Source organism: Sphaeramia orbicularis, chromosome 17 (assembly GCF_902148855.1).
Source record: "Sphaeramia orbicularis chromosome 17, fSphaOr1.1, whole genome shotgun sequence".
NCBI classification, from domain to species: Eukaryota; Metazoa; Chordata; class Actinopteri; order Kurtiformes; family Apogonidae; genus Sphaeramia; species Sphaeramia orbicularis.
The window spans coordinates 14,348,025-14,367,469 of record NC_043973.1 but is presented as its reverse complement, the minus strand read 5'-3'; the positions used below and the strand labels follow the sequence as shown (position 1 = coordinate 14,367,469).

At 33.4% G+C, this 19,445-nt stretch overlaps 1 protein-coding gene across 1 annotated transcript in view; it reads left to right on the top strand.

Annotated features, from left to right (window-relative positions):
• Positions 1-19,445, top strand: part of LOC115438004 (zinc finger protein GLIS1-like) — a 65,358-nt gene that overhangs the window by 28,545 nt on the left and 17,368 nt on the right. Inside the window, exons 3-4 of the mRNA XM_030161435.1 lie at positions 8,916-9,077; positions 14,317-14,430. Coding sequence (XP_030017295.1) covers positions 8,916-9,077; positions 14,317-14,430 — 276 coding nt within the window. The remainder of the gene's footprint in view (positions 1-8,915; positions 9,078-14,316; positions 14,431-19,445) is intronic.

Here is a 19,445-nt window from a genome sequence, read left to right as displayed (position 1 = left end):
TTAACCCACCAACATGTTTGTACAGGAGCTCAGAAAGGACTTATTCTTCTTTAGATTTATAACAGGTGGCATGTAGCGTAAAGCTGCATCACTTTCAGTCACCTACTATGTCTAAGTGTGGAACAGAGTTAATGTCTCCTTAACCCTCCAGTATCCGGGTGCGCCTTTTAGGCACACTTTGCTCTTCTTTTTAAAAAACTTCATATTATTTTTCACAATTTAAATAAGGTTAGAATTCAAAAGTTGTTCATTTTTGCATGATCTTTAAAATTCTGGCCACCAACTAAAATTTGCACATTGTAAACAAAAGAAAATTACAAGACTAGCATCTGTCTCCCAAGTGTGCCTAAAACACACTGTTTCTTCCGTTTGATATGTATGATTAGGATTGACCTTGATTTACAAAAATAAAATCAAATTAGAGCAGAAAAATAAATCAGTATATAATATTTAATAATTTAATTTATAGGTGTGCCTTTTTTGGCACACTTGGTGACAGATGCTAGTATTTTTTAACTTTTGACCTAACGCCAAAAATAATAATGCAAATTAATCGATGTTGGAGTTAATCATTGACGTACGCCAGACTGCAAAAATCAAATAATATGTGATCTACTTTTTGCGTAGTGTATTGAAAAAAAAAAAAAAAAATTTGTGTTTTTTGCATCCAAAAAAAAAAAATGGTTTGTTTACATTACAAACACGGCATTTAAAGGGTTAAAAAATGTGACTATTATTGAGTATTTGGTATTTTTATTTATGGCTCAAGTTGATGAAATAGAAAAAAAGTGTAAAAAAATTAAAAACAAACTGTATGAAAATTTTTTTGACATTATTCCACAAGTGTGCCAAAAAGGCACACTTGGTGCTTAGTAAGGGCCTTGCTGGACGGGATACCGGAGGGTTAACTAAAAAGCCCAGAACAGACAAAACAAACCCTGGTTCTAATGAGAACTTTTCATAGAATACATTGAACCTTTTATTTTTGCATCAATAACATTCTGAATCTGGTCATTTTGCATTTTTAACTCTGGTATTTTTATTTGTAACAGTATTTTTTTTTTACACTGTATAGCTATATTTTTATTACCTCCGCCAAGGGGGTTATGTTTTTGCCAGGGTTTGCTTGTTTGTCTGTCTGTTTGTTTGTTTGTCTGTCCGTTAGTGTGCAACATAACTCAAAAAGTTATGGACAGATTTTGATGAAATTTTCAGGGTTTGTTGGAAATGGGATGAGGAAGAAATGATAAAATTTTGGTGGTGATCGGGGGTGGGGGGGCCCACGAGGGGGGGGCCACTGATCGTTAGTGTGCAACATAACTCAAAAAGTTATGGACAGATTTGGATGAAATTTTCAGGGTTTGTTGGAAATGGGATAAGGAAGAAATGATTACATTTTGGTGGTGATCGGGGGTGGGGGGGGCCCACGGGGGGGGGCCACTGATCAGCCTTGGCGGAGGTCTGGGCTCTCTGAATGCTTCTAGTTATATAAGGAAAGGTCTGAATACATCCTCCACGATGTTTTCTGAGAGTTAAAGAGATGTAGTCATATAGTTTTTGATGATTCCTTTTTTTGCTCCTCTTCATGTCACGTCACAGCAACATTTCGGATTCAAAACACCCCTGTTCTCCTGTATTATAGCACTTATTTGTTTATTTGTTTGTTTATTAGTTTATTGTATCATGTACAATCCCAATTAAATTACTGTATCAATAGTTGCTTTTCCATTGGACATCTGCGCAAAACTTTACCGATATTTACTAAATGTTGAAAAAAGCAGAAGTGCGTAATGTCGGTTTTTCCATTAAATCACAAATGCGATGATTGGTTTATTTATTATCGCGGGATGACTCGAGAAGTTATTCCATAAACATGGCGACAAACATAAATATCATGTTAATTTACAGATATATTCATTATTATTACTAGCAGCATTGTACCTGTGGTGCCATTGTACGATAGCATAGTAAGTAGAACTTGTCTGCCACCACTATCCATTTGTAAACTACCATTTAATCATGCATTGTGCAGGTAATAATTTGAGCCAACGTGTGAGGCATGAAGGGAAGAGTATGTATTTGTTTGGCCTGTCAAGCATGATTAAATTCATACAGCGGTAGTGAACTGCAGTCTTCACATTGCAGCATCGTCTGCTAGCAGTAGAAATTTCATGAACAGCAGCATAACCACTTCCGAAAATGGAGTATGGCGGCAGGAATGAAGAATTCATAGTAGAGAGAGGCTAAAATCGCCCAGCATACACCTCACAACATTTGAATATGGACATAAAATTGTGCCTAGTGGATAGTCAAGTAATGTTTCTGTTCATTTGGCGAGTTTGGCGGCGATCGGGCCTGTGAAGACTGAGGAAAATCCGTACAAACGCCCTCCTGTGCTGAAACATCGATCGATCGGACACAGAACGTGCATTACATAGTAGGATATATCACCCCTCTATCTCGTACTAAATTAAAAAATGATTGGGTTTCCTGGTGTGTCCACACATACCGCGACATGTTTCTTCTTCGTCTTTGCTTGTTGTAACGTACGTCAACATCTGTTTTTTTAATTCACCTGACTAGTTGCGAAAAAAGGTCTTTCCATTGCAGTTTTGCATGATATACCATTTGCGCTATGCCCAAAAAACCACCTCTTGCCAGCGCAAAAACTTTTAATCGAAAAATTTGACTTTTGGTGAACTTGTCTTCTTTCCATTAGGTCAATTTTTATGCACAAGTTATATTTTCGCAATTTGAGGGTCAATGGAAAAGTGACTATTAACAGTAAAAAGGGGCAGCTTTAACCAACATGACTAATATCCTGCAGTAGTTCACAGCCTGATGACAATAGGCACCTTAAAAAACAATATATTACAGCACAATAATTAAAAAGAGAGAGTTAAGACCGCTAAGAGACAAGATAAATTAATATAGATAGAAAAGAGATTAGAGAACAGTGAAGCATCAGTACAATCACACAGAAACAGCACATGTAATCCACACATACAAAAGCAGCACATACAATATAATCACACATAATACATCAGCACAGAATCACAGACAGGGATGTGAACAGACATCACATATGAACAGACAGCATCTATGATCATGACACAAATATTCTCCTGTATTGTAGTGCTCTTTAGAAACTCTCAACATGTGAGTGAATTAGAGTTGCACTGGACAACATGTTTCTTCATCGCTGCATTAACATTCACTGTCCTGCTGCTGCAAACACATTATTAGCTCTGTTATTTCCATTGGTCTGTTTTTTTTTTTTTTTTTTTGTTTTTTTTATTTAATAGACTTTTATTCAAGCAGATCGAGTCCCACTGAGATTGAGATCTCTTTTACAATGGCGACCTGGCCAAGAGGTCAGCAGCGCACGTCATGAAAGAAAACAGGTTTTACAGACAACTAATATCAATAGATTAAAACAAACAGTAATAAAGAAATAACAGAAAAGTTAGACAGTTTTTTAAAGTGCAATTTTTAAAGAGCAAAATTTAGTTGAGGTCACAGCAATTTAAAAACACAGTGTTTTAATGTGTCTGGGTAATGTCCAAGCTGCAAAGAAAGTAATGTTAGTTGACTCAGTTCCACTCACTCCAACTTAACAATTTATATTGAAATTAGAAACCAATAACTTTGCAGCCCCCGGTGAGAAATGATCCATTGGTCTTGTTGACGAAAATGCATAATGTTGTCACATGATGAAGAAAAACACTGGAAAACTGAAATATTACCCTATAACATGACAAATTGCGCTTATTTTAAGCTATTCTCAAACTACAAAATTACAGCTATTACATTTGAACTGCATGAAAAAACATGTGAGTTCATAATGTGAGACAGACAGGCTGAAGATCAATGTTATGTGTGCTTGAGTTTATAATAATATGTATTATATCCCCATTATTCTCTGTATATATAAAAATAAATGAAACATTATTCTTTTAGTAACAGTGTCTTAAAAAGAGAACATAATTCATGCTGTCATTCAGGATAAAGAAATAAACTGTAATATAGAACTTAAATAAAGCTCTGCTAAAATTTCTACTATGTACTTTCTGCAGTACAGTACTGTTCAAATAATGCTTACAACGGTATGGTGCCAAAATGTGTTCCAACACTACTGTTATGCAGACAGGGGGGGGTGTAAGTAATTCAGAAACGTTGGGACACCTGTAGGAATTGGTAGCATCAACTTTCGAGGCTTGATCAACCTCCATTGCTGCAGAACTGCTCAAAGTTGTTAACCCATTTCTTGCTCGCCTTTTTGTATAATTCTGAAATGTACATTATTTTTCAGTTTAACCTTACCTTTTTTTTTTGTTTGTTTTGTTTTTTTTTTTTACCTCTGGCAGTTCACCCCTTACCTTTGTATCATTTCAAGCTGTTCCTTGAACTTGAACTCCTTGAATTTCAATACAAAACTGAAAAAATTGGGGTGTTCTAAAACTTTTGACTGGTAGCATATATATATATATATATATATATATATATATATATATATATATATATATATATATATATATATATATATATATACATATATATATATATATATATATATATATATATATATATATATATATATATATATATATTGCTTCCCCACCCTATATATATATATATATATATATATATATATATAGGGTGGGGAAGCAAAATTTACTATATTTTGAGGCAGGGATTGAAAGACAGTGTATGACCAATTAGTTTATTAAAAGTCATGAGAATTTATTTGCCACAAGAAAATTGACATAATAGAAAATGTTTTATTCTATGTGTCCTCCTTCTTTCTCAATAACTGCCTTCACACGCTTCCTGAAACTTACGCAAGTGTTCCTCAAATATTCAGGTGACAACTTCTCCCATTCTTCTTTAATTGTATCTTCCAGACTTTCTCGTAATAGTTTTGCTCATAGTCATTCTCTTCTTTACATTATAAACAGTCTTTATGGACACTCCAACTATTTTTGAAATCTCCTTTGGTGTGACGAGTGCATTCAGCAAATCACACACTCTTTGACGTTTGCTTTCCTGATTACTCATATGGGCAAAAGTTTCTGAAAAGGTATGGATAATAGTGTTAGGTATGATTATGACATCAATATATGTTTGGTTTCAAAACAATTGACATAGTGCCTGCTGAGAAAAAACAACTAAATGTTCATTGTAAATTTTGCTTCCCCACCCTGTGTGTATGTATATATATATATATATATATATATATATATATATATATATATATATATATATATACATATATACATACATATATATATATATATATATATATATATATATATATATATATATTTTTTTTTTTTTTTTTTTTTTTTTTTTTTTCACAGTTTGATTTTTTTCTCTTCTTTTTTTAAGCTTTTATCACAGCAATTATGGAGTAACCTATACTGAGACTCATTGTACATTAAGTTTTTCCTTCATTTCAGATAAATGACATGGTTAGTTTGTCCTTGAAGATCAATCCACATAAAGCAGAAAAATCTATCAACAGTATTTTATGTGTTGTACTTTTGGATTCCTCCTGCATATATATGAATATTTCATTCCTACTTTAATTAATCACCATGATGGAGTATTTCATGTAGACTTATTAAAGCAAATGAGGTGACATTTACTGACTCATTAGCAAGACCTCATACAGACTGGGATGTCAAACATTATACTAATTATGTGGGAAAACACTTTAGATTTCCTTTTGATGAACTAAAAAAAAAAGATGTCAAGTTGATTATAATTTTTAATATAAAAAGGATTGCATCATGGGAGTTAATAGCTCCTCCTAAACCTTATTTTACACTTCTTGCTCTTTGTCATTGATTACATAACTCTTAGGCTCATGGTTTAGTTTGAAAGAGAAACCAAACAAACTCTGAATGTTCCTCTAATGCCACCGAAAGTCTAAAACAAACTTTTCCAATTACAGTCTGTGAAATTCAGATTAAATGTGACACTGTTTCTGTAGAGTTACAGATCTTTGGTTTGTGTCCTGCAGTGTCCATTGTGACTGCCCGCCTGTGGAAGTTTTTCTGGCTTTGGTCTGGCAGAAACACTATTACCAGAACTCACCACACTGTGTGTTTGTGCTTTTGTTTCAAATTAGTGTTTTTGTAAAGAACAATACCTGTCATCATATTATTTTCCATTGGATTCGCGTTGGAAGATGCAAATTGTCATGTGTTGATTACCTCTGGTGAGTTGCAGTGTAATTCAGACTTGTTGTTACTGTGTAGATTATGTATTGGTCGATTTGTGAAGATAAAACCCACACAGAGACAGAAATGGGACTGGTTCTGAAGAAAAAAATGGGAAAAAGTTTAGTTTTATTTTCCTTATTTGAATTTCTCCACAAATTATGAGTATTACCACAGTACAATAGACATCCTATATTTACATAGTGTACCTTAATCAGATATTATTACCATGTAAAGTATATTCATTGCTAATTTTAAGGACAAATCAGCATCTTACTGCACTGCAAAAATCTAAATCTTATCAAGTCTATTTTTCTCATTTCTGGTCAAAATATCTCATCACACTTAAAATAAGACATAATCACTTAAAGAGTAACTCGTAAGTGAGATATAAGAACTTATTTTTGAACAATAGATCTTGAAAATTTTATTTCAAGAAGTCTTACCAAGATAATTTTTATTTGTTCCATTGGCAGATTTTTTTTTACTTAATTCAAGATTTTTTTTTGCTTAATTCAAGCAAAAAAAAAAAAAATCTGCCAATGGAACAAGTGAAAATTATCTTGGTAAGATTTCTTGAAATAAGATTTTCAAGATTTGTTGTCTAAAAATAAGTTTTTATATCTCACTTATGAGTTACTCTTTAGGTGATTATGCCTTATTTTAAGTGTGATGACATATTTTGACTAGAAATGAAAATTATACACTTGGTAAGATTTAGATATTTGCAGTGTGTCCAAATATTGCCATCCACTCCACTTCACATAACAATAGTTATGTCACTAATAACTTCATTGTCATTATCAAGTCTGTGCATGTACACATACATGAGAACAAGCTAATAGCATTTTTTTTTTTTTGTCATTTCATTTAAATAATATGGGTCTATTATCCTCTACATTTTGCACTGTTCAGTGAGAATCAGTTTTCCTACATTTTAATTCAGGAATAATGTTAATAAAAGCTCTGAGTAAATTTCTAAGGTTATTATATCAAAATACAGAAAACTGAAGCAAAACTGACCTTCACAGCAAAATAAATCATTTACTACGCTCTTCACTGTAATTGGTCAAACTACATGGGTTTTATGTTCACTACTAGCACTAGATGTGGTAGTTTTTAGGCTGTTGTGTATTTGTCCATGCTGTACCGCATTTGTCCAGCAGTCACTGCCAAAGCGTTCTGGCCATAGCAACATGATTGTAAGACTATAGTATTCCAAAATTACTAATAACTCCCAAAATATTGGTCATATCAGCTTGCTGTGTTTGCTAGTCTGTTCCTTGACCAAAAATACATAAACATGCCAAACTGTAGCAGTCAGCTCTTTCCGGAGTTTGTGTGAATCCCCGGACACTCACACACATGCACGCACACAGAGGCCACCTGGCTTTTATAATATAGATCAGGGATGTCAAACTCATTTTAGTCCAGGGGCCACATTCAGCTAAATTTGATCTGAAATGGGCCCAACCAGTAAAATTATAATATAATAATATATAAATAATGTCAACTCCAAATTTTTCTCTCTGTTTTAGAGTGAAAAAGTAAAATTACATTATGAAAATGTTTGCATCTACAAACTATCCTTTCAAACAATGTGAATAATATGAACAAACTGAAAAAAATGTGTAATTTTAACAATATTCTGCCTCAGTTTATCATTTACACATGTACGTTATAACTTACAGATATACAGGGTGGGGAAGCAAAATTTACAATATTTTGAGGCAGGGATTGAAAGACAGTGTATGACCAATTAGTTTATTGAAAGTCATGACAGTTTATTTGCCACAAGAAAATGTACATAATAGAAAATGTTTTTATTCTATGTGTCCTCCTTCTTTCTCAATAACTGCCTTCACACGCTTCCTGAAACTTGCGCAAGTGTTCCTCAAATATTCGGGTGACAACTTCTCCCATTCTTCTTTAATAGTATCTTCCAGACTTTCTCGTAATAGTTTTGCTCATAGTCATTCTCTTCTTTACATTATAAACAGTCTTTATGGACACTCCAACTATTTTTGAAATCTCCTTTGGTGTGACGAGTGCATTCAGCAAATCACACACTCTTTGACGTTTGCTTTCCTGATTACTCATATGGGCAAAAGTTTCTGAAAAGGTATGGATAATAGTGTTAGGTATGATTATGACATCAATATATGTTTGGTTTCAAAACAATTGATGTAGTGCCTGCTGAGAAAAAACAACTAAATGTTCATTGTAAATTTTGCTTCCCCACCCTGTAGATGGAGCCTCTGAATGTCCAAATGTGGTCATGTCTAATGACAAAGTAAAGCTGAGAAAGTAAATTTTGCCTGGATTATTTACATGTATTGAAGTAGAGGTTCAAAAGTTATTGAATATTTAAGATCAGTAGATGCTTTTAGTCGCAGGTGTCCGGTGGGTGTTTGAGGGTTAAAGGTAGCTGTTCTTTTATTGTCATTGTGAGTTGGAGATCAAACAATAAACTTTTTTAGCCAAAGTGTTCGCCAAATGCTGTAAAATCTTTGCCCTGAACCTGTATTGAACTTGTGTCATGTGGAAATAGTTCAGAATCACCAAAGAATGTTTCCATCCAAGCCTTTCTACTGAAGAAAATTTATTATTACATGTCATATTGATATATCAGTATTTTTCACGGTCCAAGTGTCATGTTGTAGTAAAAGCTGTTTTTATTGTCCTTATCAGTTTGAGGGCTGCTCCAAAGCATTTTCACGTCTGGAGAACCTGAAGATACACCTGAGGAGCCACACAGGAGAGAAGCCATACATCTGCCAGCATCCCGGCTGCCTGAAGGCCTTCAGCAACTCCAGCGACCGGGCCAAACACCAGCGCACACATCTGGACACAGTCAGTGGACATGACTCAATTATACCTACCACACTGAACTGAACACTTCAAAATCACCTGAAAGCAGCACATTTCATATAGTTATTCTGTTTGTAGACACCTCTACTTCAATGTTTAAATTAAAAAAACACACATAAAAGAAATGACAACAGTTGATCAGAATAAGCTTCAATGAGAATATCTTTACTTGAAAATTTGTAATGAGATGAGACGTGAGAAGTATTGCAGGTACTCGGATACAATACCAGTGATTTAGGGATTACAGGAAGTAAAATTCCCATTCATGTTTTCAAAGACAGTGTCACATTATAATTGGAGTACATCTACAGTATGTACTCTTTTTATAAGAATAAGATGCTAATTACATCTCAGCAACAAGCATCAGATTATAAAGCCATGTCTATGCCCTGATTGTTTTATTATGTTTTATGTGTTTCTATAGTAAGTTATTTAGATTGTTTATGAGAAGTGGACAGAGATTCCATGATGAACATGCTGAAGTGACTATATTTGGACAAAAAGGCAGAGCTGTAGGATTGCAAAGAATGATGGATGATGATGGCGACTTAATGATGAAGGATTTCATCAGACATTTGTGCAAATCGTTTGTCAGTTTTTAGTGGAAATTCATTAACCACAACTACAGTGAAGTTGCCAGGATAAATATAGGTTTTGTTCAGGAAAGAGAAGCTTTGTAAGTCTGATTTAAACATAAACACATAGCACTAAAGATTATTAGTGCTAACGTATTAATGCAGGAATTATTTTAAGGATCATCAAAACACTTAGTACATGGTCCAAAGAAAAACAAATACATCTATCAAGAACTTGTCTCTTGGTTTGTGACTTCAGCCACTAGAAAAATGTGAAAACAGAACTAGAGTAGAATAGAATAGAATAGAATAGAATAGAATAGAATAGAATAGAATAGACTTTATTCCAATCCAATCCAACTTTATTTATAAAGCACTTTAAAACAAACACAGTGGACCAAAGTGCTGTACAGAAGAATAAAAGCCCAATACAAATTAATAAAAGCATTAAAAACATTAAAATTAAATAAAATTAAACAAAAAAAGTTCAAATATAAAAACAGAAACAAAATGTCAACATTGCACAAGTGTTAAAAGGCCAAGGTGGGTTTTAAGAGGAGATTTAAAAACGGGCAAGGAGGAGGCCTGTTATTGTCATTACACAGGTTGTGCAATGAAATTATAGGTAGTCTCTGCCAGCAACGCACACTATGTGACTATGTACAACATAATAAAACACAGGCATATATTAAAAAAAAGAAATAATTTTTATTTTTAAATTATATATATATATATATATATATATATATATATATATATATATATATATATATATATATATATATATATTAATCCAGGTGTGCCTAATTAATCAGTAGTCACAACAAGAAGTAGCAGACACACCTGGATTAATCAATGTGTCCAATAATGAAAGACAGGAAATAAAGGATCCACCTGAAGTTCAGGAATTAGTGAGGCTGTGCATACAGTCCATTAAATTCAGCAACACACGATGATGTACTTACAGACTGGACTTAGTGAACTTAATTCCATTTTGTGGATGTAATGACACAAGACTCTATGTCAATTATACTGGATAAACTGATAATATACACGCTTTGTACGCAGTAGTCGTATCAATCCATCTGTAGGCTTTAAAAAAAGAGCAGTTCTTCCTTAACACTCACACATTTCTTTATGATGAAGTACAGCATATGCTTGGTAAGTGGAATGTGTGAAATACTTAGCATGCATAAATTCATTTTAATTTAAAGCACCTTCGCTACCCCCCCCCCCCCCCCCCCCCCCCCCAAAAAAAAAAAAACCCTCAACCCCCTTCTTTATGCATACTTGTGTGATATACTGTCTGAAGGATTGTGAAACTACATACCTGCTGTGGACATTTTCTGAAAACCACAGTTATTTTTACTCCTGCTGACAAGTAAGGAGGATTTCGGTGCAATCCACCAAATCAGATCTCCTATTACATGGACGAGATGGAGCTGTATGTTGCACTCCGGTGTTATTAAAACAAGAGGAGAAAGTTATTTTCTCCTTTTTGTGGTTTCATGCTGGCTAATAGCGGCTTTACAGTTGCGTCACAAATCAAGAATCAGACACATCTGGCGCCATCAGAGAGGCCCAGTGGAGAACTGTCTGAATGTAAATAATTGCTGAATATAATATAACAACCATCCAAGAAAAGACCCCTGTCAATACAACTTACTTATGTTTTACTAAACATGTTGTGTTGTTTGACTGGTTATAAGATACAGTGTGTTAACGTGGACTTGTTCTCAAATCAAGTCAGTATTTTGCAGAAGTATCTCAAAGCTGCAACTCAAATTAGTTGAAAACTTTGATAAGTTTTGGACTTATAACCAAATTACAACAGCTCTTACTAGATTTCTTTTACGTCCATGCATTTCTGATTTGTTTAGAGCACAGTAATGAATGGGGGAAAATGTGAGCCCAAATTGCAAGATGGATCAGAATGATGAGTGGCCAATCAAAACAACGCATGAAACACAATTTCTATTGTTTTCTGTTCAGCCTCGGGACTTCTTTGTCGCTGGCTGGTTAAAGCATTTCAGTGCTAACATCTCAAGTTGCAACATCACACAGAAAAGCTTTGTTTGTTCGAGCCCTGTGGATTTACGTATTTCATAATATTTGTGATAATTGGACGCTGACATGTGTGTTCATTAATTTATGTCCTAACTTAAACTGTTGGCAGGAGCAATTGACATGCAGTCACTCTGAAACGTCTCAGATTAAAATGACAGTAGAGTTTAGCGTTTCATTTATTCTTCATCCTCAAGAGGCTGTGAGTTCGCTTCCTGGGGAACATTGGCCAGAAAACAGTTTCAAAAGAACAAGATATTTCCACATTTCCACTTGCGTGTTGGTTATCTAGAGGAACCTTGTTCTTATGTCAGCACCAGTATGTGTTTGACACATATTCAGCAAAATATTATTTTTAACCTAATGGATTAATTTTACACATATTTAATGTTTTTCTGCTATCTTCAAAGTGGGACGAGAACTAACCACTTTTATTTATCTTCTTAAGTAATGAATTAGTCCTTTAAGAGTCTAAAATATTAAGATGTTTGTTATGACAGACAAAGAGTAATTATCAAAGTATTTGTAAACTCTTTATTTTATTAATTCAAGAACAAAATTTAGCAACTTTTCCAGATGCTGTTGTCACTTTTTAGTCCAACAATGATACTCATTTTACACATACTCATGTTTGGCTTCATTACAGTATTATGATTTCTAGTGGATGTAATTTATTGGGTTACAGACATATTTTATTATCGGCCTGATCACAATCAAGGGTAACAGGAAAGGTGCACAGATAGATAAAAAATAATAATACTCTATCAAAAATCAGACAGGCCATTTTATTTGTCTGATATTTCTCTCTTAAAGTCCAAAATATTTTTGTATTATGGTGTCTACTAAAAATTTCGCAGGCTTGTACCCCTGTCAAATCAGAAATTATTGGGTGTACGGACACTACAGCCTATAGCCTCCATATTTAATTCCTACAAAGATATACAAATGTTTCAGCACTCAGGATAATCATGCATTTTTTATTGCACAGATGTCGTGTCCAAAGCATGCGTGCTGAAAAATTCCATATATTGACAGAAACAATAACATTAGACCCACATATTTTGAATATGGTGTACGGACACTACTTGGTGTACGGACTCTACAAGATTGGAATGGAAATCTGGCTTATCACATGGTTGCATCTGTGTTAGATCTGTAACTAAGTCTTCTTGGTACAGGAGGAAATAAACATGTGTGAACAAGTTATAACAATATATCTATAAGGCATATACGCCATATTATTGATGGAAGTATATTGGTGTACGGACACTACATGAATTTTGGTGAACAACGCGCCATTGAAAACATGCGGTTCGACGTAAACATCCGTTTCCCACATTGTTCCCAAATTTTCTGCAGCCAGGGAGCAGACCAAAATCTGTCTAGTTGTGCATATTTAGTCATAATAATACTTAAATAACAGGTTCCCATTCTATTATTACAATTAAAGGGCTGTAAAAGAAGGGTTTTCAGAACAAAATGGTTGATTGTCTTAATATTGAAAAGAAGAATTGTTCAACAAAAATGATCAGTAAATGAAAAGCAATGTGATTTGTGTATTTTGTAATAAAAAAGACACAGGAGTTGAGTAGTAATTATTTATTGTTACAAAACATTATGTACAATAATTTTGCTCTCTTGTAACAATAAAATTGTGCACGTTTTCACGCTCATTGGGTCGCCATTTTATCAGTTTTTATCCGATTTTCTTCAAATTTGGAGGATTGCAAGATCTACTAATAAGATGGCCACAGAAACATTTTGGGAATGGTTTTGGGGGGATCTTTTTGCAATACTGATTAATAACTTCTGCAAATATACTTGTACATTTTGATTGCGATCAGGCAGTATAGACAGCTTCTATATTGTGCAGTCACCCACTTTATGCCAAAAAAGTGCCTTCTTTGATTTCAGATGCAGATTTACAGTTTAATATTGGCACACAAAGTTGTTCATTTTAACTTTTCTTTTCACTTCTTCTTGTTCACTTTTTCTTAAGCCGGCAGATAAAAGGTAAATATGGTCTTTTCTCAGCTGCAGAGTCCATTATGTAAGATGTTGACATAATCCTCATCCTAAATGTTTGTGTCTATAATATACAAGACCACTGTTGTTTGTAAACACCATTTATTTTTCACATAAATGTTGTGTGTCTGTAAAACCCCCATCATGTGTGAATGTTTAGGTCTGATTTATATCGTTAGTAGTAGTTTGTTTGGTAGAAGGAAATGTTAGATACGTGTAGAGTGTAAAACACAGCGCAGTTTGGAAAAACATGACCCTAAAAGACCTAAAACATTTGAACATTCCAGCAAAAACAACATTGGTGTGTATTTCTGGATTGATTTTGTCGTTGTATGCCATGTTTTACATCTTGTCAAGCATGTTTTCCAGCATCTAACACGGTTTAATAGACGAAAATGTTTCACGTTTTCCTAACATGAACCAAAAAAAAAGAACACTCTCTCTATGGTGCCATGACTCATTGCAATAATTCATGTCATGCTTTTGAGATGATATTTGAACAGTTCCCTTTGCTATTTCTTAGAAGTTTTTCTGTTCTTGCTATGCTTCATCTGCAGAAGCCGTATGCCTGTCAGATCCCCGGATGCACCAAACGCTACACTGACCCCAGCTCTTTACGCAAACACGTCAAAGCTCATTCAGCCAAAGGCCTTCAGGAGCGAGAGCTTAAGGTAACGGCAGCGAATCTGTTTCTACACATTAGTGGTCAGAGAATGAGTGAGAACAGAATAGGAATACTTCTGTGACATAGGTCAGGGGTGTCAAACATGCGGCCCGGGGGCCAAATGCGGCCCGCCAAAGGTTCCTATCCGGCCCATGGGATGAAATTGTAAAGTGCAAAAATTCTACAGTCTTGAATTGAATTAAGCAAAAAAAAAAATTACTTGAATTAAGGAAAAAATGTTAAATTAAGCCAAAAAAATCTTAAATTTAGCAAAAAATCTTGAATTAAGCAAAAAAAATGTAGCTTGAATTAAGGAAAAAATGTTGAATTGAGCAAAAAAATCTTAAATTTCGCAAAAAATCTTGAATTAAGGAAAAAAAAAAAGCTCGAATTAAGGGAAAAATCTTGAATTAAGCAAAAAAAATCTCAAATTTATCAACAAATCTTGAATTAAGCAAAAAAAAATCTTAAATTTAGCAAAACAATCTTGAATTAAGCAAAAAAAAAAAATTAGCTTGAATTAAGGAAAAAATCTTGAATGAAGCAAAAAAAAATCTTAAATTTAGCAAAAAATCTTGAATTAAGCAAAAAAAATGTAGCTTGAATTAAGGAAAAAATGTTGAATTGAGCAAAAAAATCTTAAATTTCGCAAAAAATCTTGAATTAAGCAAAAAAAAAAAAAAAAAGCTCGAATTAAGGGAAAAATCTTGAATTAAGCAAAAAAAATCTCAAATTTATCAACAAATCTTGAATTAAGCAAAAAAAATCTTAAATTTAGCAAAACAATCTTGAATTAAGGAAAAAAAAAATTAGCTTGAATTAAGGAAAAAATCTTGAATGAAGCAAAAAAAATCTCAAATTTATCAAAAAATCTTGAATTAAGCAAAGAAAAACAATTTTGCTTGAATTAAGGAAAAAATCTTGAATTAAGGAAAAAAAATCTTCAGTTAAGTAAAAAATATCTTGAATTAAGCCAAAAAAATCTTAAATTTAGCAAAAATCTTGAATTAAGCAAAAAATCTTAAATTAACTTCAAATTTTTGTCTTTGTTTTTGTACAAAAATAACATTTACATTTATGCATTTGGCAGACGCTTCTTTCCAAAGCGACTTACAGGGGAAAACCAATCAATTCAATCAATCAATCAATCAAAATTTTATTTATATAGCGCCAGATCACAACAAAAGTTATCTCATGACACTTTATATATAGAGTTGGTCAAAACCAGACTGTAAGCCAATTTACAGAATCCCAACAGAAATAACCTTAAATTATGAATATATTTACATTTACAAACTCTCCTGTAACAATAAAATGTGAATAACCTGAACAAATATGAACAACTTGAAATGTCTAAAGAAAATTAAGCACAATTTGAACTATTTTCTGCCAGTTCCTCAGTGTTTAGTTTCTTTGTAGATCTGATCTATAATGCACATGTAGAAATGATAAGTTGAGGCAGAATATTGTTAAAATTGCACTGATTTTTCTTAAGAAATTTCAGTTTTTTTCAGGTTATTCACATCTTTTTTGTTTGGATAGTTTAGAAAAGTAAGTATTTTCATAATTTAATGTTGTTTTTTTTTCTTTACACTAAAACAAAGATGAAATTTTGAAGTTGTCATTATTTATATGTTATTCTGTTATTATTTTACTGGTTTACTGGAGATCAAATCAGACTGAATGTGGCCCCTGAAAGAAAATGAGTTTGACACCCCTGCTATAGGTATTCTAAACAAAGTGCTGCAGTAAACACACCGCCTTAGACTAGACTAGATCAGATTACATAACTTTACATACAGATTACAGATTTTAATATTTTAACCGTTCATGTCAGGGGCAAGGGAGGGTTGACGATTCATGTGGTAAACAGTGTTGTATATAAACGTGCACTTTCACCGATACATTTCACTCTATTATAGAGCTTTTGAACATAAGATACATGTTACTGTTTAAACATTTCAGTCCTAATTTTTATCCAGAAATAATATGCAACATGAAAAACCACAATTCAATTTAGAAACCCAAAGCAAAAAAAAAATCTAAAATTTGGTTCCACATGGTGAAATAAAGAGGATTGTGTTCAATAATTGAATCAATATGACCATATGATACAAAAAAAAATCAGAATAAGTACAGTCAAAGGGTAAAAAATACATCAATGGACAAAGAAAGAATATAAAGTATAACATTTTCATTTCCTCTGCATTGAATGTGGCCTAAACCACAGAAATACAATGATGTGAAACGTTAAGGATTGATGGTCCTCCATACGTGGGCAGTAATTGTTGTCTGTCATGTTTTTTCCCACTCAGCAAGTGTGGACACTCTGATGGCTAAATTAATAGTAGTTAAAAATGTTTTATTTTTTCTCTCAAACTAGAGTAATTTAGAGGTTTTTTTTTTTTTTTTTTATCAGAATAAGGGTCCCCAGAGGTTTAGTGGTTCTTGGTAGCATCCTGTCTTCACATGAATAACCTTTGTTTGTCAGAGACAGAGTTGGAAGGCAGCAGGAGGAAAAAGTAAGCATGTTTATGATTCAGTAGGATGAAATACAACAAAACAAAGTATTACACTCACTCCCTGGAAGTCAGAATAGGCAGTCCATTGTTCAATGTTATCTGGGGCCTGTTTGTTTTCTATGGACCATGAGTGACACTGAGGCATTGTGTGTATTCCCATGCCTTGTTTGCTTTAAACAGAACCACGTGTGCTTGTAAGTTGTGACATGGCTAACACGCCCTGAGCTGCAATAAACCCTGTGGGGTGAAAAAGAACTTTGAAATATTAAACACGCACTTCATAAAGGCCTCACGGTTATACATGTCTTTGAGCTGATGTGTCACAGCTCTTGAAGTTTGTATCTTCATAAACACTGGTTTTGGTGAGCATTTTTCACTGATTATTCATAACTCTTTTGTGGTTCCTGGGTGTCCTTCACGAGTTTCTGCCGAGTCCTGGAGCTTTCCATAGATTGTTATGGAAAGTCCTGGGGGATGCTCTGTTAACGCTGGATAATAAAGTAAATTGTCTTGTCTTAACTTTGTTAGAACATTTTGGAATAATGTTGCCTAACAAGATTTCTGGATTTTGTACCTCAAGGAGCTGGATCACGAGACGAAACAAGAACCAGGCATCTGGTGAAAGCATCATTTCTTTGAAAAATGAACAGTAGAAAAATGCCTGCAGAAACCTTTGTTTTCAATTGGTCCAGTGAATTAGTCAAAAGAAAAATGGATCAATCCCATTGTTAGGTTACCTAACAGCAACAACAACAAAAAAAACACTGGAAGAGGACTACATCTGCAGCTGTACTAAAATTACTGTCATCTCTTCTTGTGGGCAGACACCTGCACATGAAAAATGTGTAACAATGACATATTAAGGTACACAGATTCAACATTGACTAGTTGTTTATTACTGATAATGGTAAACTATTTAATGCTTTGTTCTGCATGACCATATTCTACAACTAAGAGCTTTCCTTCAATAACACTGGTCAACAACAAATTTATTGTTTAAGTTTTTTGAGCTGATTTAGGATAATTTTGGTGTGCTGAATCCAAAAATCACATTAATTTTGCTCAATCAGGTCAACTTTCTGAACTATGCTACATATTGGCTTTTTAACATTTTTGCTTACATTTATGGGCATTTTCACATCATATGATACAAAATTCTTTCATATTTCTTGCAATAAACGAGTTCTGAAGATTTTACTTTTGCCAATTTATGATTAATGTTTTTTTTAATATTACAGGTGAATGAAATGGCTTCGACTAGAAGATCTTGCAAAAATAAGCCTGATGTATTCTGCTACATCTGCGCTGAATACACCATTGTACCTAACAGGAATCAAGTCACAAGTTTCATAAAGTGTGCTTGCCAATCTTATTTTGGTATTAATTATTATATTTTGTGAGAAGATCAAATTTTTCAAAATCAAATTAGCAAAAAAACCTGACCTGATTGAGAAAAACAGATGTCATTTTTGGATTTAGCGGTGCAAAATGGTCCTAATTCAGTTGAAAAAACCTAGACAACTTGCAAAAAACATTTTTTTGTAACCCAGTGTAATTACTGCTCACTGAGACTCTAGAAATCGCTATACATGAAATACATTCTTAACCCTTTCATGCATACTGGTCACTACAGTGGACAGTTATTCTCCAGCTGTTCTCTTGTATATTCATGGGTTTTGTTGTTTTAGTTTCATATCAGCCAACATATTGGATGCTCATGCATCATCCCATGCACTAAAATTGATAACATTACTGTAACTTTGCTGTTCTTTATAAACCTGATCTAACATGTTTTAGTGTAAATCAGTTCCATTTTATTGTTATTAGACTGTAATTAACTTTTTTTTTTTTTTGCATATTATCTCCATGAAGTGAATAATGACTAGTATTAGAGTATGTAAAAATGTGAGAAAACATCAGATTAGCAGCATTAAAATGTTTTTCTTTCATAGTTTTACAGTAAATACATGTTTTTTGGCTTCAAAAATTAAACGCATGGTTTCCAGCTGAGCGGATATTTTTGCAACTCCATGAAAAATAGCTTCATAAAAAAATAATGGCATTTTTTCAGTTCCTAAAGAGGAATAAAGTCACTCAAGAAAAAAATCTTGATTTACGTTCTCGTAATTCATACCTGAAAGTGTTAATATGCTTTGCTAAGAATGGTCCAGTGGAAAAAAAATCTATGAATGTATTTAAATGTAATACCCCTGATGACCACTAGATGTTTATCCCAAAAAAATCCCTTGATCTCATAGACTTTCACAGAAATTGTGTTATATAATTTTTAAGTTGATCATTTCTGTCTAGGAGTCATTTTAACAAAACTTTCTAAACACTGAATGATTTTCTTACACAAGCAATTGGTGAAGTTTACCATTTTACCATGTTCGTAAGTTAGCGTTGAGGAATAGCTCATCCATCTCGCCCAAACTTCTGTAGCTCCACCCTTTTGCCCAAATATGACTGAAATACAAACTCCTGGCTTCAGAATGGCAAA